This window comes from Lepidochelys kempii, chromosome 14, assembly GCF_965140285.1.
Source record: "Lepidochelys kempii isolate rLepKem1 chromosome 14, rLepKem1.hap1, whole genome shotgun sequence".
Classification (NCBI taxonomy): Eukaryota; Metazoa; Chordata; order Testudines; family Cheloniidae; genus Lepidochelys; species Lepidochelys kempii.
This window is the reverse complement of record NC_136393.1, coordinates 14112599-14140193: the sequence shown is the minus strand read 5'-3', so window position 1 is coordinate 14140193 and position 27595 is coordinate 14112599. Positions and strand designations below refer to the sequence as shown.

The 27595-nt window shown below is 54.4% G+C and overlaps 1 protein-coding gene across 6 annotated transcripts in view; it reads right to left on the bottom strand.

Moving 5' to 3' along the window:
* Positions 1-27595, bottom strand: part of LOC140897608 (polycystin-1) — a 61540-nt gene that overhangs the window by 31928 nt on the left and 2017 nt on the right. For all 6 annotated transcript variants that reach the window (XR_012154760.2, XM_073310430.2, XM_073310431.2 and 3 more), the window contains exons 2-16: positions 25134-25205; positions 24686-24757; positions 24266-24438; positions 21782-22056; positions 20742-21123; positions 13800-13980; positions 12679-12890; positions 11645-11763; positions 11057-11204; positions 8375-8649; positions 6946-7704; positions 6312-6443; positions 5116-5291; positions 4139-4275; positions 229-3884 (exon numbers count right to left, since the gene is read on the bottom strand). Coding sequence is in view for 5 of the 6 variants with exons in the window: in XM_073310430.2 (XP_073166531.2) it covers positions 229-3884; positions 4139-4275; positions 5116-5291; positions 6312-6443; positions 6946-7704; positions 8375-8649; positions 11057-11204; positions 11645-11763; positions 12679-12890; positions 13800-13980; positions 20742-21123; positions 21782-22056; positions 24266-24438; positions 24686-24757; positions 25134-25205 (6769 nt within the window). In the remaining variant the exon portion in view is untranslated. The remainder of the gene's footprint in view (positions 1-228; positions 3885-4138; positions 4276-5115; positions 5292-6311; positions 6444-6945; positions 7705-8374; positions 8650-11056; positions 11205-11644; positions 11764-12678; positions 12891-13799; positions 13981-20741; positions 21124-21781; positions 22057-24265; positions 24439-24685; positions 24758-25133; positions 25206-27595) is intronic.

The following is a 27595-nucleotide window of genomic DNA, read 5'->3' as shown; positions in this document are numbered from 1 at the left end:
AGCAGGCTGAGGATTGAGTGATCAATGGGGGCGGGCGTGGGATGAAGAAGTGGGGAGCTGTGAGGTGGGGGGGTTTGGAGTTACACAGTATCCTACAAAGGAGGCACCTGCCCTCCCCTAGACTCTGATCCAACCCCCTCTGCTCCAGGGCACTCAGAGCCCCAGCCCCTCCCACAGGCGAGCGGAGATGAGTGACGACAGGCACTCCTGCTGGGTTCCCTTTGTTACCTCACAGCTCCAGTGATATTCCAGGGAGGAGTCTGCGTCCCTCCCCACGTCAGGGTCGTACGACCCGCTGCCATCCAGAACCAGGTCCAATTGGGCAGACCAGCTCCTCCACGACCCGCCTCGGATGAAGGGAACCAACTTGCTGGGGATGACGGTGATGAGCAGGGAAAGCGTCCGGGCCAGAGGGGTGTGCTGGAGGGAGGCAGTGAAGCGCAAGCAGTGGGTGCCGATGTCCAATGAGAGCTTGGGGAGCATGAGTGATGGGGTGAGCAGGTCTGTGTGCTGCAGGGGCACCTGGTCGGCCTCAGCCAGCTGCTCACAGCTGGGGCTGCTGAACACCTCCCAGAGATACAGGGCCTTGTAGGTCGTGCAGCCTTTCAGGTCTACACTGGCCTCAAAGTAGCTGGTGCGGGATCTGGGGACAGATGAGGGCAGCTCCACCAGCCTCACCATGGGGCTGTCACACCCCAGCTCCCGCACGGTGACCGTCATCTGCACCAGGACAAAGCTGACCTCATTGTAGATTTTCACCTCCACTAAGAAATCCCCAGCACGGACATAACGGTGAAACATCCTCTTGTCCCCGCTGCCGGCAAAGGTCTCCTCTGAGTCCCCGAACTTCCACACGGAGCGGAGATCGCTGCCACCCATGACCGCCAAGTCAAATGCCACCGTCTGATTGAGGAAAGCCCCAGTCCCATTGCTGGACAAGGTGGCTGCCTCTATGGGCACCTGCAGGGCCACAGTCACCGTCAGAGACGCGGCACAGAACGGGTTACTGGCCTCTACATGAATGGTCAGGTTACCTGCTCCGGGTGGCATGTACCCAACCTGCTGGCCTGCTGCTTTATAGGCAGGGTGCCCAGGGAGGTGAAAGATCCAGAAGAAGGTGACATTCTCCCCAGCTCGCACCTGTGCCATGAGCGCCAGCTCTTTGTTGGACTCCAGGACGGCTGGGCAGCAATTGGGGATGTGCAGCCCCCGAACCTTCTCCAGCACCTGCACCACAACGGAGGCCAGCTGCACGCTGACGTTGTTGGAGGCCGACGCCAGCACCCGATGAGAACCCGCCGCCGGGAAAGAGAAGTGATGCGTTCCTCCACGGACATCCAGGCTGAGCCCCAAAGAGGGGACGGCGAGAGCAAAGCTCACATTCGTGCCCCTCTGGGTGTGCAGCGTGAAGACTACCCTGTCATCGGTGCACACGTCCTGCTTGTCCACTTCCACTGCCAGCCCGGCCACGGGATCTTGGACGGCCACAGGATGCTGGACTGTGTCCTCACTGACATCGTTCCAGGCTCGGAGGTCCACCTGGTAGACTCCAGCCGCACTGAATTTGCAGGAGACGTTCTGTCCACAGAAGAGCTGCTGCTTCTCCTTCCCCCGCAGCTGCCACTCCCATTTGACATCAGAGCCTGCTGCCACCGAGCCCCAGAGCTGCCTAGAGGTGTCTGACATCAAGAAGAAGGGGAGAGAGCTTCCTTCCACTGTGAAGCTCACCCTGGAAACGGGCTCCTGGACTCTCAGCTCTGTGGAGCCGTTGCTGGAACCGAAGACGTTGGAGACGGTGACAAACACCAGCTTGGAGCCCAGAGTGGAGTAAGCGTAGGACAGAGAGGAGGAGTTGGTGACCAGGGGCCGGGCATGTTCCTCAATGTGCCAGGAATAGAGCAAATCAGTCCCAGAGGCCACAGAGACAGACAGGTTCACTGGCTTTCCCAGAGCCACGCTGTCGCTGGCGGCCCGGACCTTCACACCGCAGACTCTCGCCACCACCTGCAGGGCGCGGCCAGCAGACGCCTCTCCCAGCACATTCCCAGCTCTCACCTCTACCAGCAGCTCCCCACTCGCATTGTAACAGTACGTGAGCGACTGTCCCGTTGCGGTGAACACTCGGCGCAGCCCTCGAGAAATCACCCAGCGGAAGGTGAGGTTGGAGCCCTGGGTAACCTCGGCGGTCAGCATAAAGGGCTCGGCAGAGGCCAGGTACCTGCCCTGCACCATGTTCCTGCTGTGGATCTGAACCCCCTGGGCTCGCTCCTGGACCTCAATAGTGACATTCGCCTTCTCCGCGCTCACTGCATTCTCAGCTGCGACAAAAACCATGAAGACACCGGTGGCAGGGAAGGTGTGGGAGAAAGTGGAGGCCCCCTTCTGAAAGCCACGTGGCTCTCCAATAGCCCAGAGGTAGTGCACCTGGTCTCCTGATGCTAGAGAGGCGTGGAAGGTGACCTCCTGCCTGACTTCACAGACTGGCCGCTCAGTGCTCAGAATCAGCAGCTGCACTGGGGCCAGGACCGTAATGTCGAGCGAGGAGTTTCTATGGCTGACCTGGTTCTCTCCGGTCACGGTGACGGTGATGTCTCCGGCTCCGCGGTAGGTGTGGGAGGTGCTCTGACCTACCTGCGGCGGAGAATGGTCTCCAAAGTTCCACAGGAAGGTGGCCGCACTGTCCCAGGGGACCTCAGCCATAAAGAGGTAGGAGGTGCCCAGTGCCAGAAAGCTCCCCGTTTCACCGCTGTGGAGAATGGAGATGGTGCCAATCGCCCTCTGAGCCAGGATATCTACTGAGGCATTTTGCTGGCTCACCGTGTTCCACACAGTCACTGTCACCCGGTATGATCCTCCCTCCAGGTAGGTGAATGTGATTTCTGGAGACCCCGAGGTCACTGGGTCCTCACCAACACCAAAATCCCAGTGGTACCGATATTGGTGCTGGGGGTCTGGCACTGGAACAACCTCAGCCTGGAAGCACGTGGGTTCCCCTAAAGCTAAAGCCAGCATCGGTGCCGTCAGCTTAACCGACCGGATTCGATCCTCCACGCAGATGGCCAGTTGGCGAGAGGTGGTGCTTACTGTGCCACGTACAGTCAGGTTCAGCTGGTAGCTCCCTGCTGCTGGGTAGCTGTGAAAGACCGTGGGGTCCCCGTCCCCAACAGAAGGGGGGTTGCCATCTTGGAAATCCCAGAAGAACTGAACTCCTTGGCTCGGCCCCGTTACCACTGCTTGGAAGGGAGTCCGTTCCCCACTGGAGAGACAGTTGGGTGCTAGGATGTTGGTGATCTGAAGCCGGTACACCTCTGCAATGGTGGAGACACGGGCAGAGGTGGCGGCATTGTGAGCCATCACCGTCACCGTGTAGTTGCCTTCCTTGGCGAAGGTGTGAGAGATGAAGCTTAGATTCAGGTTGCTGTAGACGAACCCGTCCCCCATGTTAAAAGTCCACAGGACATCTGTGCCAGAGGCCAACACGGCACTGACAACTGTGGCTGAACCCAGCTCAGTAGGTCCGCTGGCCACCAAGCGGAGACCCGTGACACCTTCACTGACCATCACAGCCACGTCAGACGGCACCTCACTGAGGCTGTTGTTGGCCCGCAGCACTACGTTGTAAACCCCGCTCTTCTCAAAGCGGTGGTGCACCAGCAAATTCACTCCCTCCTGCGTGGGAGAGCCATCATTGAAGTTCCAGGAGTAAACAATGCCGTAGGGGGAAGGGCGGGGTAACGCCTCGAACTGGGTCACCTCGTTCACCAGCGGGGAGGCTGGAGTCACCAGAATGGTCACGGAAGCTATAGGGCAGACCGCACGGACTTTGGCCACCCGCTCCACTCGATCGTATTTGTTGATGGCCTCTGCAGTCACTGAGTAGTCACCTGTGGAAGCAGAGAAGAAAGGCAGTGTGGGAAGGAACCGAGGTTTCTAGGACTCTTGTGCCTAGAGAGAGAGAGAATGTGTCACTCCCATTGTGCTCAGGCTGTTTCTCTGTACTCATTTGAACTATAATTGAGACGGTATCTCTCTCCCATCATCCTTCTGTATTCCTTTCCCATTCTCTCTCCCTCTCCAACTTGTGGACTAAGAGCCCTTCTGAGCCCAGGTGACCCCTCAGGATCAGCCCCTTTCTTACCTGGTTGAGTGTACGTGTGGGTCACTCTGGCCAGCACCTGGACCCTCTCTCCCTGTGGATCTGGACGTGACAGCTGAGAATCGTAGGGGGGAGACAAGAGGCTCTCCACCTCTGGGCTGCCATCCCCAAAGCCCCACCTGCAAAGAGAAACAGCTCCATCTCACAGACAGGGGTCTGGTTCAGAGACTGGGCAGTTGTGTGAATATCATGAATTCTCAGCGTTAGAGCAACAAATGCAAATGTACATTTTGGAAGGGACATTAAAGCTCATGTTTCAAGGCTAAAGCCAGTCTCTATCTAGAAAGGATCAGGAAGAAATCCAACATCGGGGGAGAAAACAGATTATCTCACATCAGAGAAAGGTGCAAAAAACCCAACCCCACTGTAGCCGAAGACAGGAGGCTGGGCGAGACGGACCTCACATCTGATCCAACATGGCAATGCTTATGTCCCACTATCAGTGCATCTTTTCCAGCTCAGTCTCTGCCTAGTTTGTGGTGTGGGCTTTGCAGAAAGTTGTTGCCTAGAGAGCGCTCCTTTTGGCATTTACTGACATAGCTGGCCCAGGCCCTCCAACGCCACATCACCTGAGAACATTTCTCATCAGAGCCACTGGTAACTTAAGCCCGTTGGGGGTGGATCTCAAACCCAGCCAAGTTTTACAATTCTATTTTCACCCCTTGAATAATCTCCACATATCCCACCTTGGTTCCTCATTCCTGATGAGAGATACCAGTTTCAACCTGCCACCTCTTAGAATACCCCTTTACAGCCTTGACCCAGCTGCGGGGGAGAAAGGACTCCTGTCAGAGATCACACATAAAGAGGCACTGATACAGGATGTCAGCAGATGGTACAAGGAGTGCTGCCCATGAAGGCTGGTCTCTCTAGGAAGTTCCTTGGTGATCCGCTCTGGGATCAAACCACATTAGTCTGCGGGAGGAATTCTCCTTTCTTGGACTCCATGGGACTCTCACCTCACAGTGACTTCCATGGCAGTGTCCACTTCCACCCTGAACACGAAAGTCTGGAGGGTGTCAACTGCCACCACCCCAGGGAGCCCCAATATCTCAGGGTTGGCTAGTGGATTCATAGCCTCGGCTGCCAGTGCCACTTCCACCACCTCCGAACTCACAGGGTTCTCAGCTCGCAGCTGTGCGGAAGGAACAGAAGGGCATCAACCACGCAAAGAAATTTGAACAGACGGCATTCCCTTCTTCCGACTCCCCAGCTACTCCAGACCTCTGACCTCCCCGCCCACTCCACCAGGACCGTCGATGCCTCCCACCCCACAGTACCATGACCACGGATTCTCCTCCCCCCTTGATTTGTCTCTCAGACCCTGGCTGCAATGCATTCCCATGCGACTCGCCCCACCCATGTGACACGCTCCCCTGATTCCCAGCATAGTGCATCCTGCCACCCATGTTGGGGGAAGAGGTCCAGGGAATAGTAGCACTGCAGTGATGTTCTCATTGGGAGCACAGGGAGAGTGGGGCCCGGAGCCAGGAACAGACGTTGGCCTGAGGGTCAGGAAAATACAACACATGGAGATGTGCAATGGCGGCTAATCACTGCCCAGACAGCACCCTCTGGCAACTCAGCAGCGGCAGAGTGGAGCATACAATGACTCCCATCAGAAGTTAAGTCTCCGTGGGGGAAAAGCAACTGGGGCAAGTGTGTAGAATTCAGAGTCCTGAGTCAAGCTGCTACTATTTGACAGTGGCTGTTCCGTGCTTCTGCCTGATGTGTCTTGAGTCCTGCCAGGCCTTCGGCTGAACGAGCAAGTTTTTACACCCTTGTGTTTTGATTTTAATAATAATTTGCATATTTGTCTGCCTATCCATCATTCCTCCCAAAAGTACCCCTCTGGGGGTGGGGAGTAATACGGTGCTCCTGACTGAAGGGTCTCCTAGCATTTTATAAACATTTAACCCCTTCCGAACCAGCCAGTGAGGGGGATATGAATTACCGCCTCCTTTTTACAAGCGGAGAACCTAAAGCACAGAGTGTCTTATTGAAAGTCACACAGCACAGCAGTGGCAGAGCTAGAAAAGGCACCCAGGAGCCCTGACTCCCCAGTTCCTTGTTCTGACTCCGAGACACTCTTCCCTTGCTCTATGATCTGGGCCACAGCTGAAGGAACATAGGGTTGGTTCTCACACTTGCTCACCTTCAGCTGGTATGTGGCAGGCCTCTTGAACTTGACGCTGTAGGTCTGTCCATTGTAGGCGAACATGTCCATGTTGTCGATGACCCAGTTGTAGGAGACAGAGGAGCCCTGGGTCAGCTCTGCGGAGAACACCTGCCAAGCAAAACAATCAGCAGTTTACAGCAGACCTATGGGCTGGGCTCAGATTGCTTCCTCTTGGTTGTGTTGAGTAGGGCTAAAGGTGGAAAGTGCCAACAGGCCTAAAGCAAAGCGATGGAAGATTTCACCCACATGGAACATCGGCATTTGCCTGCTCCCCAGCAGCCATGCAATGGACGTAACACAGCCGGCTCCCTGACACTGAAGCAGGAAGGTGAGACACACAATGCCCCATGCTAGCCTGGCTTTTGGGGCCCCAGTGCATCCTGAGGGAGAATAGGACAGGCTCCGGGGCTACCCTTCTTGGAAGTTTCTGCTGGATGAGGACAGGTTCATCTTGCAGCTGCGTGACCATAGGTTTGGTGTTATAGTAAAACCTTCAGGCAGCCCATATGCCAGCATCCAATAGGGTGACAGAGTGGCAGCGGGGCCAGAGATGTTGGAGGGATGCCCTTGATTATAACCCAGCCGTGATAACAGCAGCAAGATGACCTACCTGAGACACATCCACTAGCATCCTGCGGGGGCCAGGCGGCACCACCCGGAGCCCTTCGATGACATTGTATGACTGGATCTTCACCGACAGCTTCTGGGAACTGATCTCATTGGACACCAGCACATTCAGCATCTCCATTCTCGGCTCCTCCATGCGAAGCAGGGCCGAGGAGAACCAGGTATCTGCAGTGTCTCTGTGGCAGGCGGGGACATGTGCTACAATGCTGCCCGGGCAGGTGGCCTCAAACAACACCCCAGCCTTACCCACGGGTGCCATCCAGCGAGCCATGGCATTACAGCCAGAGAGAATCTTGATGACAATCAGAGTCTCTCTCTTGGTGGCCACATTGAGCTTCCCGCTGACCGGTGTTGGGTGGATAATCTGCAGCCCACCGACCTTGGTCTGCACCTCCACCGTGCAGTTCACCTGCCTGCTGCTGACCGCATTCCTCACCGTTGCCGTGTAGGTGTACGCCCCGTGTGCCAAATGCCTGGCCAGCCGCGGCATGGCTGCAAAGCTCCAGGTCTTGCCCACAAAGGTCACTCGGAGGTCACAGACGACATGGTCCACCCAGGTGGGGCTGGTAAAGCTGCTGATGCTTCCCTCCCACCAGCCAGCCTTTGCGAGGCTGATATAGCTCTGCCGCCAGGGGGAATGGGAGTGCTGCCGGCACCGGAGGAGGGAGCTCACCTCTGCGTTATGCTGTATTCCAATAATGTCGTCCGGAGACACGCTGATCTCCTCTCTAGGCAGGAGAACCTGAAACACGCAGAAAGAGTCATCTCCCATTGCAACCACAGCCTCTGCTGTAACCAGACCCCGGCCTGCGCCTAGTCTCCATGAAACATCCTGCCTCCCCACGTTAGTGGTGGAGAAGAGAGCACAAAGAAAGGAGCAGGAATCAGGGGAGAGCAGGAAAGGAGAAGCCAGGGGAAGGAGAGTCACAGGCTGGCCAAAATTCCTGTGACATGCCTTCATTTTCCTGGGACCATCCCAGAGTTCATTTCAGGCATCGCAATGCAAGTGTGAGGGTTGTCTCTTCACACCACCATGTGGTGTTGACACAGAGTGACGGTGTGTCTCAACATGATGATGTGGCCTGAATTACACATCACCACAAAGACTCATCATGGTTTCAGAGTAACAGCCGTGTTAGTCTGTATTCGCAAAAAGAAAAGGAGGACTTGTGGCACTTTAGAGACTAACCAATTTATTTGAGCATAAGCATGAAGTGAGCGGTAGCTCACGAAGTACTCCTTTTCTTTTTACTCATCATGGTGTCACAGTGGGATTTACACGCACACGCGCACACACGCGCACACACGCGCACACACGCGCACACACACTTGGAAGAAAGGGCAGGAGATGACCGGGCAGTAGAAGGTGGGAGAGAGAAGATGCAGCAGAATAAGGTCATGAGAGCACTTACCTGGACATGCCTGTTTGTGCTGCTGGGAGCGAGGAGCAGGGGGAGGTCAGCCACTGGCTGGTAGAAGGGCGGGGTCCCGCTGTAACGTGGGGGGTTTTGGATGGGCAGGATGCTGGAAGTCACATTCTCAAAGGCATAAGAGCTGCAAGGACTGGAGACGTTCAAGCAGCCTTCTCTCAGTGGGCACCACTGCTGCCCGCTGGGGCAGCGACCGGTGCCGTTGCAGAGCGGCCGGGGGTGACAGCAGGCGAATGGTGAGTGAAGAAGCTCGCAGCCTGGGAAGAAGCACACGTGCTGCAAGATATGCTGGCCTTGGAGAGCTCAAAGAGGGAGCAAACCGAGTTATGGTTTGTAACCGGCATGTGTTCCCCTAGACACGTGTTCCAACAAATCATTCATATTGTAGCGACATTTCCAAGCCATGCAACTAACTTAGCAGAGCCAAGCAAGCAAGGAGAGAAAGGGACCAGGCCATGTTCTGGAACTAGATCTGGAGCCACATCTGGATTTCAAACACCCCAAAGTTTGATCTGGACAAGCTGGATGAAGCAAGAGAGTTTCCTAAGCTGGGAGGCAGCATGGTCTGGTGGACAGGGCACTTGACTGGGAGTTCGTTCTATTCATGGCTGTGCCACTGACTGACTACATGGCCTCTGGCAAGTCACCACCCGTCTCTGCCTTGTTTTCTCCCATCGGTATCAAAGGGACCATGCCAGCCCACTGGCACTTTGCTGCCTGTGGATTCAGGACAGCACTACAGGTGTGTCTACTTTTACTATAAACCAGAAACAACCAGTTCAGACTGAGCTCCACCCAAGCCCAAAGGGACAATAGCCCCCAGCCGACGGGACACCAGAAAAAAGCACAACATCCTACTCAGGACATCCTCACTGAGGGAGCATAACCTAATGGCAGGACGCTGTTAATCATTTCCCAGCAGCCTCTGGGAGATCATTAACCCTCCTGTGGGTGTCCGATACAAACCGTGTCACCAATCAGAGCGCTGGGAACCCTGGTTTTGTCTCATTTCAAAAGCATCCGAACCTGGTGGGTTCCAAAGGCTGGCACCAACTGGAATGGTCGGCCAGGTCAACACTAGAAATGTTTGCAGGTGTAGCAAGGTTGGTGAGGGAGTGATCTGTGCGTCCCATTTCTCTGCTGGCAAAAGCCCTCGTGTAGATGCAGTTATCTCAGCACAAAGGTGCTTTGGCGGGAGGAGCTTATTTTGCTCACCAAACTGGTATCAGCTATTCCGCCAAAAGCACATTTTTGCCAATATAAGCGGCCTCTCCGTTTGGAGGGTGGCTGGCAGAGCGACGCTGGCAAACCTTTTCTAACATAGATCTGGCCTTACTGAGCTCACAATGCACTTAGGGCGGGGTGGCCAACTCGTGGCTCCGGAGCCGCATGCGGCTCTTCAGAAGTTTAATCTGCGGCTCCTTCCACAGGCGCCGACTCCGGATCTGGAGCTACAGGTGCCAACTTTTCACTGCTCAACCCCAGGCCCTGCCCCCCTCCACCCCTTACCCCAAGGCCTCCACCCCTTCCTGCCCCCTCTCCTGAGCCTGCTGCACCCTTGCTCCTCCCTACTCCATCCCAGAGCTCCTGTACACTGCGAAAGCGCTGATCGCAGTGGGCAGGAGGCACGAGGGGAAGGTGCTGATCAGCAGGGCTGCTGGCGGGCAGGAGGTGCTGAGGGTGGTGAGGCGGGGGGGCTGCTGACGTGTTACTGTGGCTCTTTGGCAATGTAAATTGGTAAATTCTGGCTCCTTCTCAGGCTCAGGTTGGCCACCCCTGACTTAGGAGATACAGTGGGGAGGACGGGCAGAGAACGAGAAAGGAGGGGGGGAAATGGGTGTGAAAAGGGGGAGGTTGAAACACAAATACAGAGAATGGAAAAAAGGAATAGGAAGGAGAACAGACCAATGAATCAATGAATATGGCCCACACAGTGATTACAGGGCACTAGGGCAGGAAATGAACTTCCTGTCACATGAACATTTTCAAGATACAGGTCCAAATTGGAAGTTTCGAAAACTTCCATGAATTGAAAAGCCATTGCAAAAAATGGAAACATTTTATTCGGAACATTTCAAAATGCTTCATCTGGAGTTTGACTGTTTTTCTCTTTAACCCTTTTTTTAGTCTAAATTGACTCACATTTCAAAATAAAAATTGTATCGGCTCAAAAAAACCAGAGTTTTTGTTTTGAAAAATTTGAAATGGGAAGTTTAGACAATTTCAAAACATTTCCCCCCCCCCCCAATAATTTTTTGAGTTGGGAGATTTGTCAATCCTGATCCAGTTTCAGTTTCGACGAATCTGCATTTTTCAGTGAAAAAACAGTTCACCGAAAAATTCCCGACCATCTCTACAAGTCACCTAGTTGTGGGAGACTCGCTTGTCAGGGTTCTTCTGTCCCTTCCATGCAACCCAGAGGGGCAAAGTACGCAGATGAGGTCTGGAGGGAAATGTGAGGATGAGCCCACCAGTTTATCTTAGCATCCCACCAAGAGTCAAACAGAGCCAGAGGCTTTAAGCATAGAGACTATCAAACAGCTATAATCTCTCCCTGTCCTTTTATAATGTCCACCAACCCACCAGCACAATCCCATTGGTCTAGGCAGATGGTCTGTGAGTATCAGAGAATAAGAGACAGAGGTATGGATGCTGAACTCTTACCAGGAGGAACCAAGTGCTGGTTGGGGTTGCAATGTGGGCGGAGGATCTGGAACCGGATCAGAACAGGCTTCTTTGTCCCTCGTATCCCGAAGTCTACAGAGACTAGAATACCAGCGTGGCTGAACCAGAGGCCTGGAAAGAGCATCAACTACAAGACACAAGACCAGGAAATAAACATGTGAAGGAGGGAGGTCCAAAGAGGCCTCCTGGAAGGAACTGGCAGGGGAAGTTGAGGGTGAGGTGGTAATGGAGGGACCTGTGCTGTTGTGATGTTCCTGTGTAGTTCAAATAAGCTTCCTAAAGATCAGTGCTTGACCTAAAGCGTGGCCACGGTTATCTGGTTTGGGAATACAGAGCCTGGCTCTCTCTGATGTTTCCCATAACCCCTGGGCCATAAATATTGAGAGAACAGCCTCATCTGACATGGCAGTGCTCCTGGGTTGATTTGTGTTCTCTTCCCAAGGGTTTGCCCTGTCCCAAAGGCTTCTCAGCAAGGTATATAGACTAGAGAGGGAAGGGAGAGGAGGTCTCTGATGGACCCATCCAGCGTTCACACACACCAGCCATCTGGCTCTGTTTGCACGCTACCTCAATGCTGTCAGGCCCCAGGAGAGGAGGCAGCTGCTCAGTGCTGACGTTCCTCACATCGTAGACTCCGCTGAACACCGGCACGCCCGTCAGGAACACATCTGGGCTGGGCAGGGTGACTGCAAAGACAAAGCACATGGACGGTCACGTCCCAGCCTAAAGCTCTGTCGGGCCCTGCTGCAGGCTTGCATCACAGATGAAGTGGCAGGCTTGTAGGAGATCCACCTGGCTGCGCTGGGGTCTTGACTCAGCAAATATGTAAACACGTGCTTTAGCTGAACTGGGGCCTAGATCTGCCAGGGTGGGGACTGGAAGGAAAGGGCATGTTGGGGGGGAGCAATAGGGCCCATGTGAATGGGCTGAACGAACACAGAAATACCCATGTGTATATTCAGAAATATACGTGGCCCTGGCATACACCTGCCATCAGAGTACACGGGAGTCTGCCAGGGTCTGGGGTAGAGCACTACAGAGCATCAACTTTCAGGTGCTAACTGTGGAGAGGAAGAGTGGCCTTGTGTTAAGAGACTGACTTGGTGCTCAGGGTTCTGTTCCCAGCTCCTCCACAGACTCCATGGGTGACCCTTGGGCAAGTCACTTAATCCCTCTCTGCCTCAGTTCCCCCAGTTTAGAACAGGGATAACAACACTTCTGTCCTGTAAGCTCTCTGGGGTAAGGGTGGTCTCTTGCTACATGTCTGTACAGCACCTAGCGCAATGGGACCCCAATCTCCATTGGGAGCCTTAGGCATGACTAATATAAATACATATTAATGACAGGGCCCTCCTCACTGGGAGTTGGGAGGCACTCAGCTTCTCATAGCATGGGACCATGGCTTGACCTTGGTCCTCCAGGATGAAAGGGCAGTATAAAGCAATGGGTTATGATACCAGCGGCCCGCCTTAGCACTCGGCTCCTCCAGGGGCTGCAAGGAAATGCCTTTTTATTCCTGTTGGCAATGGTCAGCAGCGTAATCTCCCAGTCCAGTCAATAAACACATTCCCACCCCCAGGTGCCAGCAGGACATATGGTACCTCCAGCTCTCCTCTCACAGAGGAACGAGGACTTTGCAGAGCACGGGCTACTGCTCCAAACCCCTTCTGGGTCGAGGAGGTGCATCTGGACACAGCCCTCCTTGCCCTCGGGGCGACCGAAGGGGGTCCAGTTCTGGAACGAGTCCACAAGGCTCCCATCGACCCAGCGCAAGGAACCCAAGGAGCTGAGCCCAATCCAGGCCACACCAGCGCTGCCAGGGAGAAAGACAGAAAGAACCTCTGCTTAAAGAGAAACAGCATCAGCAATGCAACACAGAACGCAGGGAGTGGCTGGGAAAGGGAGCAGGCCTTGGGGCAGGAGGTGGTGCGGTTAGTGCCTTTGACCCCAGTCAGCAGAGGAAAAGCACCCCACCATCTAACACTGAGGAAAAGGGCTGACATGTCAGAATGGGTGGCCGTGGTTCTGTCTCCAGGGATACCCCAAAAATACAGACCCCACATTTCCTGGAGGCTCCTCTGCACTAGAAATGGCTCCTATTGCAGCCTGCCCTGGTGTGAATGAACTAGTGCGTGCTGCAAAGGCCCGAGCCATCTTGATTTGGGTGCGCCACATTCACTCACAGGGCTCCCCAAAGCCACTGCCGGGCGGCTGGGTCATTACACCTCGCCCATAATTCCCAGCACAGCTGCCTAGAGGATCCCTGAAGCGTGTGAATAAGGTTTGATTCCCAGGGGTGCTAAGCACCTGCCGCTCCCTCCCAGGGATTTTAAACGGAGTTGTGAGCACTCAGAACTTCCAAAAATCCAGCCCACCATGTCTATGGCTCAGAATGGCTATTGCGCTTGTCCTGTTGCCTGCTTTGAGTGGATCTGTCTTTGTCAGGATCCACACGTGCTTTTTAAGGGTGTGAGCTACATCCAGCTATGTCATCACACAACCACACCCGGACAGCCCGGCGAAAAGCTATTATTGCCTGACATTGCCTCTAGGCCTGGCTCACTGTAATGTACCCAACACTACCTTTGGGCAATGGGGCTAGGGAAGGACAAGGAGCTTGCCTGTATTATTGCCATGGTGCCTGAACAAGAATAACTTTAGTAGCAGTGACTTCACCATTGTAATCAGAGCAAAGAGAATGGGGCTGGAACAGGATACGCACCCAGAGAAAGTCTCCTGCAGGAAGCTCTGCACCTCCTGAGTTCTTACAACTGCCAGATCTCCACCAGGGATCCCCTGGCAGAGCCTTCTCGCATCCTGCCAGGTTTCCTTGGCGTTGCTGAGCCAGTAGCAGTTCAGATTCTCTAAATGGATCCGTCCACCTTGAGAGCAACAGGATTCATCTAAAGATTAAGAACAACAGCTGAGAAGGGTCCCCATGCTGCCAGAACTTCCGCTGTGAACCTTCCGGGCTCAGCCTGACACAGCACTCGCGGTAGAAGGCGAATCACATTCCCGAGAGCCTAGCACTGCCAGCTCCTCCAGCTGACGTAGCCCAAGGAGATAAGCCCTGGCACAGCCACATAGACTGAGGAAGGTTACCCGCCGCTTTGATAGTGCATTCCCGCAGGTCCTTATTCCTCTCTGGAACACTTGGCCGGTGGAGCGTGTCAGGAGGTGGTAACTAACCCTCTTGGGCTTCCTTCCCCAGCACTATGACCTAGCACGTCACCATCTCTGGTGTAACATACGGCAAGGAGAGATCTGCACCATGGCATGAGCCTCTTCCACGCCCAACAACGCCCCCTCTGCAAAGGCAGCATCAAGGCCTGAAGGAGCATAGTGAGGATACCCCCCATAGCAGGAGCTCCCTTCCCTTCAACACCCCATTAGCTCTAGTTGTCCCAGTGCGGAGGTAGAAGGATCAAGAAGGGCCAGCGTTGATAATGCTCTGGCTCTCCCTCTCTGTTTGCACTCCAGAAGCAGATGGAGGCCTGGGATAAAGCTCTTCAGGTGACAAACCTACTTGCCTCATGGAGGAAGCAAAGGAACTGCAAACGGCAGCTCCAGGAGAACTATTCGGTTTGAGACAGGAACAGAAACCCAGAGCCTCATCTTGAGGTGCTGCCATCCAGCTGACCCTCAGGAGAAAACAAAATTGGGAGTAAAAGGACCTTTTTCTGTAAGGGAACTTTTGCAGCACATAAAATCCTGGGTTTAGGAGGAAGGAAAACTAAATGATAGTGAGTGTTACATGGAGTTGACATCTTTCACCCCATAGGATCCTAAAGCACTTTACAGATTTCAGATACAGGAATCACTTCAGCCACCACTGAAATGCAGCCACCTCTGGGGTGGAACATGGCTGCTGCTTAAAAGCACACAGGAGTAACTTAGGCAGGAAAGCTAGAATATCCAATGGAAACTGTCTGGGGAAGGTCATTGCATGAGCAGAAAACTAGGCCAAGACACTGGGGCTTTAAATGGCTCTCTATGGTCAGTATTAGGTTTCATTATAAAAGAACCCTCAAATGTGGGGGCAATGGAAGCAGGTGGTAACCCAAAGGAGAAATCCTGCGTTCAGGGTTGGAGGGAGTGAGCTGCTCTCTCTCTCTGCCCCCCCACTCCTATTTCTAGCCCGTCTGTGCAATTCCTCCACTTCCTCTGCTGTTTAACTCCTTCTGCCGTTAAGAACCCCAGAACTCATCTCCCATTTGCTGATGTCCCAGCCCAGACTCCAGGCTCTGCATTTTTCATGGCCAAAGCCCAAAGCCTTTTGTTCTCTTGTCCAAAGAGAACGTGTTTAACTTGGAGAGAGCCAGGACAAGCAGGACTGGGGAGAAAATGGAATTTGGTATTTAAAGCGCTGCATCGTAAGGGGTAGGAGATGACGAGTGTGTTATTACCCCAGCGTCGGGAACCTAAGAAACGGTTGCAGACCTAAGCGCCAGCCTTCTGAGCCCCAACATCCCTTTGTTGAAAACACTTACCAGAGAATAAGAAAAATCCAATCCAATCAATGAGCCCGTCACAGTATCCAGCGTGGTTGCCAGAGAGCCAGCGAGCGCCCTGTCTGGCATTCCTGGGTCTCCGGGCAACAACCAAAATGCCCCTTCCACAGGAAGCCAGAGAAATCCATTGCCATGGCAACCCTAAACAAAGTTTGATCTGTTCCAGGCCCCCATCAATTCCTCCAGCAAGGGAGGAACCTCTCCTGGCTCCCCCGTCCCAAGGAGCGGCATCCGCAGGCTGCTGGCAGCGCTTTGGCTGGGCCGTTCTGATAGACCAAGCCCTATTGAAAAGTTTGCTACAGTGGGGTGGGGGGGCACTTGGTTTGGATCCCCGCCCTCCCCGGTGGTTTCTGCTCCCTGTCTCCCACTCCTCCCTGACAAGAGTGGTATGGGATGGAGGGTGACTCGGACGCTTCTGCCTGCACCTATAAGACTAGGATCAAAAAATCCCCTCCACTGTCTGTTCTCCCAGGCACAGCGCCCTTCTCACCTTCAGGCAAATACAAAAATCACACTCCCACCTGCAACACACCCATTTCCTCCTCCCACACCCACTTTCTGCTCTGCATCTTCACTCGTGTTGTCCCTTGCATGTGAAAAGGTCTCCCATCTCGATCTGGGAAGCTGCATGGCCCCATCACCGCAGTGCACAAACACCTCATCTACAGTCACAAATTTCTCCCCACAGCAGCCCTGTGAGAGCCCAAGGAGCAGAGAGAGTAAGTGACAGGCCCAAGGTCACACAGGGAATTGGCGGCAGAGCCAGAAACTGAATGCAGGTCTCCTACAGCCCAGTCCACTGATTTAACCACAAGACTATCCTTTCTCTGGGTCCAGAGCCCTCGCTCTCCTCATTCCAATCCCTCCCCAAAGCCTTGTCCCTCAGGAAACCTTTCTGGGATGGTCTCCTCAGCATTCAGCTCTCTGTACTCTCCCCTGACTGGACGGTTGCCCTGTACTTGGTCTGGTCTGTGTTGCCTCCGCAAGGCAGAAATGGGGGGTGAAATCCCAGCGCCGCCAAAGTCAACAGCAAAAGTTTCATTGAGGCCAACAGGGCCAGGATTTCACTCTATGTCTTTTCCGTGCATCTCCAGCACTATATAAATAATGCACCTGCAGGGCGCAGGGTATGGTCCCTCCTGCCCCATTCTCCAGGGGAGCGCTCTTCAAAACCCAGCCCCTCCAGCCCCACACAAACAGTCCGGACATCAGGAGGTTCCATGCAGCTGGGGTGCAGGGGGAGGACAGAGGAGTCCAGGTCAGTCTTTACTGCAGGCCTTGCAGCCACCAGGGATGCCCCAGTTGATAGATTGCTACTTTGGGCTCGCTCAGCCTAGTGCTGACGCTATATGTGTGTTCACGTCTCCTGGTGCGATGCTGAGTCTTCTCATTCCCATTGCCCCACACTAGCTCCGGGAGCAAAAAGCCAGCTCCCTGGGGTAGGATAGCAGCACTGACTGCCCCAACGCCACAGGCTCAGCTGCTCCTGGCCTGGGAACATGGCACAGGCCCCAGACAAGATAGAGCAACCTGTGGACCTGCCTCACTCCAGACACACTCAGCACAGCTCCCTTGCCCCATACCAGGCATAAGGACAAAGCATTATCTTCCAGGGCAGGCTTCCCTCACCTCATACTGGCTATAGGGACTGGGCAGCGTCTCCTCTTGCCCCATCCCGACACCCCTGGGCATGGAGAGTCAGCTCAGCTTGCTTCCTAGAGGAATGGTGCACCAGTTCCTCCTCTGGGCACACTACACGCCTGGGACATCCCCCAGGACTCTCTGGGGTGACGAAATCCAGCCAGAGCTGTATTAACACAGCAAGTAGGTCACAGTGGCAGCGAACACCCCAAACTCTACACTCCTAGGGCCAGGTAGTGGCATGTTGGGGGGCAGGGAAAGGTTCGGAGGTTTGAGCTTCTGTTGCTGAGATGGAGGACCAGCTGCAGCCCTGGTGTAAGCAGATGCAGCTTCCCACGGACGTTGATGGGAGCTGCGTCTGCTTACGCCAGGGCTGAATTTGGCCCTAGTCTGCCTCCAGAGAAAGACGTCCCGATGGGTCCTGGGCAGGACACAACAGGAGCTGCAGCCACTGTGCAACTAGCTCTAGTCACCTGGGTTTCACTCCACACACATGACCAAGCCTGTCCTCTCTGTTTCCTTCCGCTCCGGGAAGGACCTGCTGGGATAAGGGGACTAGATACTCGGTTTCCTCAAGCCTCACTAACCTTCTGCCCCAGGGGCCTGGCGTCAGCATCCGCCACGGAGCGGCCATCACAAGAATACAAAAGCAAACACACACGTGCTGGCTAAGTTCCCCCTAAGCTGCGCGGCCCCGCAGCTCTCTATTAAGCCCCTTGCAGGGTCTCAGGGCTGCGGCGGGGAGAGACGCCTCTCCCCCAGTGCGGACCTGCCCTGGACTTGCCGCCATCGGGGAAGAGGAGTCCCTCTCCCGGCCTGGCCCAGACCCACCGGAGCTGCCGGGGAGAGGAGCCCCTCCCTCGGCACAGCTCAGCCCCACCGGAGCTGCGGCTGGGGATAGGCGCCTCTTCTCCGGCCCTGAGCTGCTGCAGTGAGAGAGGGCTGGGGGCGGTGGGGTGGGGGGTCCTCACTCCCCACCACAGCCCCACCACAACCTGCACCCCCAAACTGCTCATCCCTGGCCACACCCCAGAGCCCACACCGCTCACACCCCAACCCTCTGCCCCAGCCCTGAGCCCCCTCCCGCACTCTGCATCCCTCATTCCCCAACCCAGAGCCTGCACCCCTCGCCAGAGCCCTCATCCCCCACACCCCAACCCTCTGCCCCAGCACTGAGCCCCCCCACACTCCAAACCCCTCCGCCCCACCACATGAATTTTGTTATGTGCACCAATATGAAGGTGTTGTGTCGCACATCACCTCCATATTGGTGCACATAACGAAATTCATTCCGCACATGGACAAACAATTAGAGGGAACATTGGGAACTTGTCTTGCAAAGCACACAGAGCCAGAGAGCCCAGGGCACCTGAGCATTCAGCATGTCCATCCCCAGAGTCCCTGTCCCAGGGACACTACAATGGGATGATCTAGTAGTAAATGTGAAGTACATTGGCCAGGTATATCAATTATCTATACAATGGGCTTGCACCAATGGCTTGCTCCATAGTCCTAACCTATGCCGCTGGGCATGACCAAGAACCTAGAGAATGCCCATAACCTAGTGCCAAAGGCATGGCCAGAAGCCCATCACCAAGGCAAGAGCCCAGTGCAGTATCGACAACTGACTGCATGGAGCTGCTCTCCCAGTGGGAAGAGTTACTGCAAACCAGAAAGAAGAGGGGTCAGTGCTCAACCATTACGAGGAAGACTCAGGCAACAAAGAGGTGCTCAGAGCCTTCCATGGCTTCGGCTGCATAGCCAGACATTTGCCAGCTACTACAGAGCTGTTGCGAACCAAGAGCTTAGAGCATTTCAAAAAGAGAGTAGGTGGAAGATTAAGAAGCCACCTGAAATTGTACAAGCTGAAGACTTCGATCTCATAGGCTATCCCCCTTTGCAAAAGTAATGCACAATCAAGTGCATTGTTAAGGGTTCCTCTCTTCCTCTGAAGCACCCAGCATTGGCCACTCTTGAAGAGAGGATATGGGAGTCACTGAACTATCGGTCTGCTCCCTGAGGGCTGAAAGCAGACACCATATGGGCATCACCTTCTGCAATTCCACAGAGACCCTATTGTCTCAGCCTGGCTGCTCATGCTGCCTCTTACAGGCTGCACGTGCAAGATGTCCTCAGTCACTCTGGTTTTACGGAGAAGGAGAACATAAGGGGCTGAGGTCCAAGACGCTGCAGGGCAGAATTCGACTACAGGAGACCACACGGCAAAGTCAATCCAAGCTCTCGCGTTCTCCTTTCCGTTTGCTTCAATATGAACCAACATTTAAGCTTAAACATGCCAGGTGCCATTGCCCAGATGCCCCTTGAGAGCTGCTGAGCATACCAGAGTCACCACTGCACTCTGCTGCGAACCCAGCTGAGCAGCAATAGACCCTGCACAACAGAGATTCTGCCCCAGCAGGGAAGTGCTGTCCTCTCACCTCCCCACCACTCACCGCTGGGGACCTTTGCCCTACTCACTCACCACAGACAAGGCCCCAGGTACCAGCAGTCCCTCTGTCCAGCAGGAGGAGGAGCAGCCAGCCTAGCTGCAAGCCCTGGCTCAGCATCACCCCTGCCATGCAGCTCCGCAGGGTACCACAGTCTCCGAGAGAAGGATCCACACAAGGGCCATGGAAATGACCTGTCAGTCTAGGGTTTCCTACTAAGCCCATCACAGTGGCATCTGGGCTAAGGCAATGCTGAGCTGCATTCTCTCTCTCTCTGTGAGAATTACCCCTTCGATGTCCCTCTGAGCCTCTTCTCGCTCTGTCTGTGTCCCCGGTGCTGTAAGCCCTCTCTCCTTACTGACTTTGCTGTCTTCTGCAGTACGTTGATCGCTTTTATAGGGCTTTACTCGGCAGCTATTTTTTTAAACCCTTTCTTTGTGGCTGCTACAAGTCTCCCTGGATACGCAGCTGTAGCCCTCCCTTCTCTAAAGGTCTGCGTGGCGGGAGCTTTCCTCACACAGACAGGCAGCTGGTTTTAACCTGATCCTCTTCCTACCCCCCTCTCCCTGTACAGCAGTGCCCACCAGGTCGCCTCCACTGCTTCCCTGACTCGCTGAGACCAGGGTACTCCCTCAGCCATTCCTCTCTGCTCCCTGGGATCGCAGCACCCCTCTCCAAGCTGTCTCTGTCTGCCTCCTGCACCTGTTGCTCAGAGCACAGCACCCCTGGGCCTTCAGGATGCACCTGGCATTTCCCCATCTCCTGAGACTGACCCTTCACAGACTGCCCTGCCACGCCTCCTCCAGACTGTGCTGTCCTGAACCTGCTTTTATGCCCTCTCCAGGCTGCCCTGCGGAGCCTTGTGCTGCTGCTGCTGTCTTCTCCTTTTTGTAGTGCGCGACCTGGGGCAGAAGGGAAGGGAGCAGGAAGGACAGGGTCACAACCTGCCATTCTTCCTCCAATACCCAGCACTGCCACATGCCATGGAAGTTCCCCGACCAGTTCCCCATCTCAGGGGGGAAAAAACCAACACCGATACCAAACAAACGCCTTGCAATAGCTCACCCAGAGTCTCTTGTCCACTTGGCATCTTCATCCTCCAGAGGACGGAGAGGTCAGTGCCCTGCTGGGTGTGGATCCCGATGTTGATGCTCTCTCCTCTCCCCACTGCCCTGGGGCACTCGATGCCCACCGGCCCCACAGGCAGGATCACACTGACCGCAGCTCTATGTAGCAGGGACCTCTCCCCAACCTGAGCCCTGACTGTCACCACATAGATGCCAGGGAGGGCATACGTATGCTGAGCTCTCTGGCTGCTGCTGGAGAACTGCTCCCCTCCATCTCCAAAGTCCCAGGTGTACAGGGTCCCAGGCAGCAGGGTCTCAGCGGTGAATTCAATCACCTCATGGAGACTGTAATGGGTCTGAGCAGAGAACGAGAGGCTCACCTGACAGAGGGGAAAGAGGGAATCAGAAGCAGAACTACATGGGTATTGATAACAATCACATCTCCGATCCCCATCCCCCAGCATGCCATGGGAAGACCCTTTTCCATCTCTCTCACTCCCACAGCCTCTCTGCCCCACACTGGATGGGGCCTGTCTCCAACCCCTCTGTCAGGAGGGGGCTCCATCCAACACCCTAAACCCCCATCTGGAGCTCCCGCTGGCCACCTTTCCTTCTACTCTCGGAGAGTAGAAGGTGCCATAAGCCCACCTCCAACAAGCACATGCTCCAGCTGAAAACCTCTCCCAGTGCCAGTTGTCGCAGAGCAGCAGCCTGTCCCCACTGGCTGGGGAGGAGAAATACTTCACACTCCAGGTCTGTCTACCCAACAAAAGCCGCACATGGGCTAGCCTACCAAAGCTAGCTTGGGTAACAAAAGCAGGGAAGTCAGCGCAGCTCGGGTCCAGTGCGGGTCAGACACGCCTGGCACAGACCCTGGGTACATCCTCAGCTCCCAAGCCCGCGCCGCACTCTCTTCACTGCTGTTGGTACCTGTGCCGGCTGGATTCAAGCTAGCTCAGGCAGACCAGCCCCCACACCGCTTTTGCTGGGTAGATATACCCTCGGACGAGACACAGTCCTAACTCATGGTGCGGTTACCTGGACAGGGTACACGGCATGGACAACCGTTCTATTGCACGCTTGGCTCGGGATTTCATTGGAGCACACTTTCCCACAGTCCACGGGCCCTCTGCTGCCTAGTGACCCACACAGGCAGCGGTCCTCCAAGTCCAGGCCATAATGGGTGTGCGCCTTTTGAGAGCAGAGTGTGTGGCAAGAGGCCTGACTCTGCGTGCCGGGGTGGAGGTAGGAGTAGAGCAGGACTGTCTCTCTCCTGGTCTCTGGGTCTTTCACACAGGAGATAAAATCAGTGGCTGAAAGGGAAACCGAGCTAGGTGAACCCTTGGCTGGACTGCTATTAGAGAAGGTGTAGAGAGCTCAACAAGGCGAGGAGCTCAGATCACACAAAGAAATTTGAGCCCAAATGCAAACCCTACACAGAGGCGCTAACCAAAACTGCAAAGGCGAGCTAATTGCAAAGGCTTTGCTGGAAACCGATCCCTGGTTCTGCACTGCCTGGAACTTTGGGTCACCCTTTACACCTGCTCAGAGTGGGGGTGAATTGCTCCCACTTGGCGAACTTGGCTTTAGTGGCCTTTTGCACCTAGTATCCGCTCCCTGGCACAGATGTAAAGAACACCACGAAGTGCCAGCATTGGTGAATCAGGCCTGCTGCCATTCCCCTGAACTCCAGATGGGCACATTCCAAACCCCGGCCACCCCTGGACTTCAAGGGGTTAGAATTCCTGGTGAGGGGTTGGATCCTGTGGCTCAGGGCCATCTTTTGCAAACCACTGGGTCCCCTCCTTTCAAACTTCCTCTAAAAGTTCCTTTCTGGGTTGAAATGTCTCACGCTTCCTTTTATTCCAAAGAGAAAAGGAGTACTTGTGGCACCTTAGAGACTAACCAATTTATTTGAGCATAAGCTTTTGTGAGCTACAGCTCACTTCAGCGGATGCATACTGTGGAAAGTTTAGAAGATCTTATTATATACACACAAAGCATGAAAAAAAAATACCTCCTCCCACCCCACTCTCCTGCTGCTAATAGCTTATCTAAAGTGATCACTCTCCTTACAATGTGTATGATACAATGTGTAATCATTATAATCATACACATTGTAAGGAGAGTGATCACTTTAGATAAGCTATTAGCAGCAGGAGAGTGGGGTGGGAGTAGGTATTTTTTTTTCATGCTTTGTGTGTATATAATAAGATCTTCTAAACTTTCCACAGTATGCATCCGCTGAAGTGAGCTGTAGCTCACAAAAGCTTATGCTCAAATAAATTGGTTAGTCTCTAAGGTGCCACAAGTACTCCTTTTCTTTTTGCGAATACAGACTAACACGGCTGTTACTCTGAAACCTGTCTTTATTCCAAAGGTGATTTTTCTTTTAAAGTTTCAGCAAACTCTGGTGAGCTGTTCTTTAGTTTACATCACACTGGCCATGGACTTGCTGCCCCCTTTGGCAGGTTTGGGAAAATCAGCTCGCCTCTTGGGCATAACTCCGCAACTGCACAGGGCCTTTGATGTGTTAGTCTCCGAATTCCCTCTCGCCCCTTTCCTGTTGACATTCATAGGCCCCGTCAAAGGGTGAAATCCTGGCTCCACAGCAAAACTCCTGGTGATGTAGGAGGAGCCAGGACTTCGCCCTACATTTATAATAAGCCACCCCTCATCACACAACGCTTTGCACAAGGAGCTGGCTTCCAGCAGCTAGGCTATCTGGGACCTTACGTGACCTCCTTTTGGGTCACCTCTTCTTTCTTTAACCCTGAAGCAGTTTTTTGGTCTGACCCTTCTTACTCTCACCCAGTTTCTCTATCCCATCTAGATCCGCCTGGTCTGACCCAGCTTTCCCTGTGGATTCTCTCCCCTTCATCCTCCCCATTACTCTTCTCCAGCTCCCCTCTTGGTCTCAATCAGCAGTATCCTGTGTCTGCATCACTCCCCCAGGCCAGCTTGCTGAGCCACGCCCTGCAGTGCTTTGCTCTGTGATTTTGCTTTGCCGCACAGTCTGGATATCTGTGCTTGGCTGATAGAGGGGTGGTCGCTATGGGAAGGGGCATCCTGACCTCACATGGGGAAAACTCCCAGAGTCTTTCCAAAAGGGGAACAGACCAGAGACAGACGAAGCATCCCTAGAGCTGGACTGATGAGAGCCAGAATGCTTTCGCAGCCTGCGAGTTACACAGCTCTTGGTTTTCTCAGGTGCAGCCAGAGAGTCCAGAGATACAAAGGAGGTGCTGGATGAAGGCAGTTCCCTCACTACCACTGAGCACCAGAGGGGACAGTCAAAACACTGTTTATCTGAGGAATTCCTCCACCCCCCTACATATTCATAACACATGCTTGAGATGCTCTTTCGGACTCGCATGGGCTGGGGTTGTGGGGGGGGGGGCAGGCACCTCGCAGATTTGTTCCATGCTTGGAATTCCATCCCGCATCTGAGATCTTCCTCCCCGCCCAGCCCTTCCTCTCCATCAGCGCAGGGGGTGCCATGAGGGTGGTGGGGTCACTCACCACAGGTCAGAGCTGAGAAATCCGCCCTCAGTAGCCCGATGCTGCTGAAGGCTGCTGGCTGGAAGCAATGGAGCAGCTCCGCATCGTGCACGAGCGCCGGGCCCTTCTCTCGCACCCAGGCCCCGAGCCAGCGCAAGGTGCAGCTACACACGAGGCTGTTAGAGACGAGCTTGCTGTGGGAGGAGAGGGGAGGGCAGTGAGGAGGGAGGTCGGGGACCTTGAAACACTTCCCTCTGTTTGTGCAGAGAGTCCCACCCCCAAAATGGGAGAAATAAGCTCATGATACCAAAATGGGGGGGGGAGGGTCAGAGGGATACAGGGAGGGAGAGAGGAGGGACAGGAACAAATGCACCCAAGGCAGGGTGACAAAAGAAACAGAGACAGGTAGAGAGAGGTCTGAGGGAAGGCACATCACCGTACAGCGACTGCAGTCTGCCCAGGTGGCGGAAGGCTCCTTCCTCTATGGTGTGGATACAGTTATAGCTCAAATCCCTGCCAAGGAGAGACCAGAGAGGAGACCCGGGTGAGGAAGGAGAGACAGCTCTGGGCCCAGATTCACCCTCAGGAGGGAGCAGCTGCCGCTGGGGGATGGTGCTGGAAAGCTCGGGGCTAGCAGGCAACGGGCTGCTGCAGAGCTCAAAAGAAGCACGGCTCCTGGATACTGTCACGCGCACCACAGCCAGCAAGCTTTAGGAGGGGCTCCCCCATGCCCAGCTGCAGATGCTGGTAGCATCAGCCTCATGGGCTGTTGAGCCTCTGGCTGAGAACATGGCCAGTGGCCCTTTCTTGCCACCAAAAATCAGATTGTGAACTGAGTGATGCAAGCCAAAGGGGAAGGGGTTGGGCCTCTGGCTAGGGAGTTACTTACAGCACCTGGAGGCTGGGGTATCCAGCAAGCTCCTCTGCTCGGACTTTGCTCAGGTGGTTGTGGGACAGGTCCCTGCATTGAAAGCAAAGAGTTATTTGCACCCAGCGTAGGCCCTCGCACTGCTCCATAGCGACGACTGGCTGTACGAAACGTTCACAGGGAAACCCCGAACCACATGCCCCTCACCCAAGAGGCTACACGCTCTAATAGCTTAAGTGCCAGATGGGGAGTTGGGAGGCTGGGGGAACCTGATCACTGCTCTGCCACTGACTTGCCATGAGGCCTTGGGCAGGTCGTTTAATTTGACTGTGCCTCCATTTTCTGACTGGGGATTGAAAAACCTGCCCTGGGTTCTCAGCAACTACCACATGGACACGAGGGGGTTGGGACGCCTGCTCTGGGTTCTCCAGGACTCTGAGCCTGCGTTTTAATCCAATCCAGAAGCCACCCCATGAAGGGAACCTCAGGAATGTGCTTAACTATCCTCCATACATGTTTCCCCAAGAAGCCACTGTCTAAGTGCTTCTGCCGTGAGATCTCAGGCTCTGCCAGGTTCCTCGCTGGTATGTTGGGCAGGGGCAGCAAGGGGTGGGGGTTGCTTATCGCAGCATAGCTGGATGTTTTAATAAAGTCAACATTCCTTTTCAGCAAACATCCACCCCCTGCTGCTGGGAGACTCTTCCCTCAGAATCCACAAGGAGAATGTGGGGGGTGGGGAGAAGCCATGGTTACATTGGGGGGAAATTAAAGCTCCTCACCCTTCAATCATCAGGCCTCAGGTACTTGCAGTGGCTGCAAAAGGGCCCTCCAGGGTCGCTCTCTCTGGGGGTCCCTGCAGTGGAACCAATCAGGTTCCACTGGGAGGAGGCAGGGGTCTGTGCCTCAGTGGTTGGAGCATTGGCCTGCTAAACCCAGGGTTGTGAGTTCAATCCTTGAGGGGGCCATTTCAGGATCTGGGCCAAAATTGGGGATTGGTCCTGCTTTGAGCAGGGGGTTGGACTAGATGACCTCCTGAGGTCCCTTCCAACCCTGATATTCTATGATTCTATGTTATTGGGCTTATACTGGAGCATGCAGACTCGCAATATTCAGACCTGGGTCTCCAACAGACCCTAGTCCAGGGGGGAAGATCTGAGCTGTTGGTCTGGCCCGTTATAAGGCGGAGCTCTTTGCAATCTGGCTTCAGACATCAAATCCCCCCATCCTGCACTTTGGGGGCGCTTGAATCTAGGGTTTTGGATGCCCCCCCCCCTTGGTTATAGGCTGCACTGGAGGGAGTTTTAATGGGAAACCCCTTGAGGCAAGAGGGGAGCTCACATTAGAAGGTCATTCGGTGAGGTAAGGCCTACTCGACTGGGTGGAGAGGAACCCTCTGGCAGGACCATCTCCATGCCAAGGCATTGCAGGCCTGCCCAGCCACCATCTTCAGGGTGATGGTAACCGGGGCTGCCCAAGTGACCAGCCCCCAGTCTACTGCAGCCAGTAGGGATACGAACAGCCTGTTCTGTTGTCCCAGGAGACAGCTTTGTGCCTGCAAACTGTGGGTGATCAGGCCTCATTGCCATGGTGATTGATGGGAACGAGGAGATAAATATTGATTTATGGGTTTCATCCAGCCACGTTGACACAGCCTGAGGTGCCAATGCGTCTGGAGGGCCATTGGCTGGAGCTCCTTAGGGACGCTTGCCACAGAACCATCTCTTCTGACAGGGCCCCCCAGAGGCCCATACCTTCTCCATGGTAGCCCTTTTCTAAACCAACCCCTCCCTTCCCTTCAGCCACTGGAGGCAGGAAGTGCCAGACCCTGGTAAGAAATAAAGAAAGGCTCCAGCCTTCTGTAGCACCTGTGAATCAGGACATGTTACGGAAGGCTCACAACCCCTCCTGGGGAGCTATATAACATTCAGAGAAACTGAGGCACAGCACAGTTAAGTGGCATGCCTGAAGCGAGGCAGTGGCTGAGTCAAGAATAGAATCCAGATCTCTTGTCCAGCAGTTTGGGGCTCAGACTAGGCTATACTCCCTGCTTTAAATTAAGGACCATCCTTCCCCTGAAATTACCCTGCCTTTGGAGGTTTGTTTGTCATCTAATATGCATCAATGAGGGCAAGGTCTCTCAGGATGGGGAACTGAGCGAGCCATTCAGAGACGCTGACTTGGGCCTGTCTGCTGAAAAACTAAATTGATCCGGAAAGCAGTTTCATTTGCAACAATGTTAACGAAACTAGCTTACTGCAGAGCCCTTGCCCTCCAGAGAGCATGCAATGAGAACTGTGATCGAAATCAACACGGTCGCCAACCTGCACGTGTGGATGCCGGTCATCTGGCTCGCTTTAAACTGGTATCATGAATGTGGGTGCAATGTCCTTGGGACGCTGCCGTCACTTTATCCTACTCTAGCAGCTCAGACGAGCACAGCTGCCATTAAAGAATAATCACTAAAGATTAACACTGTGTACTTA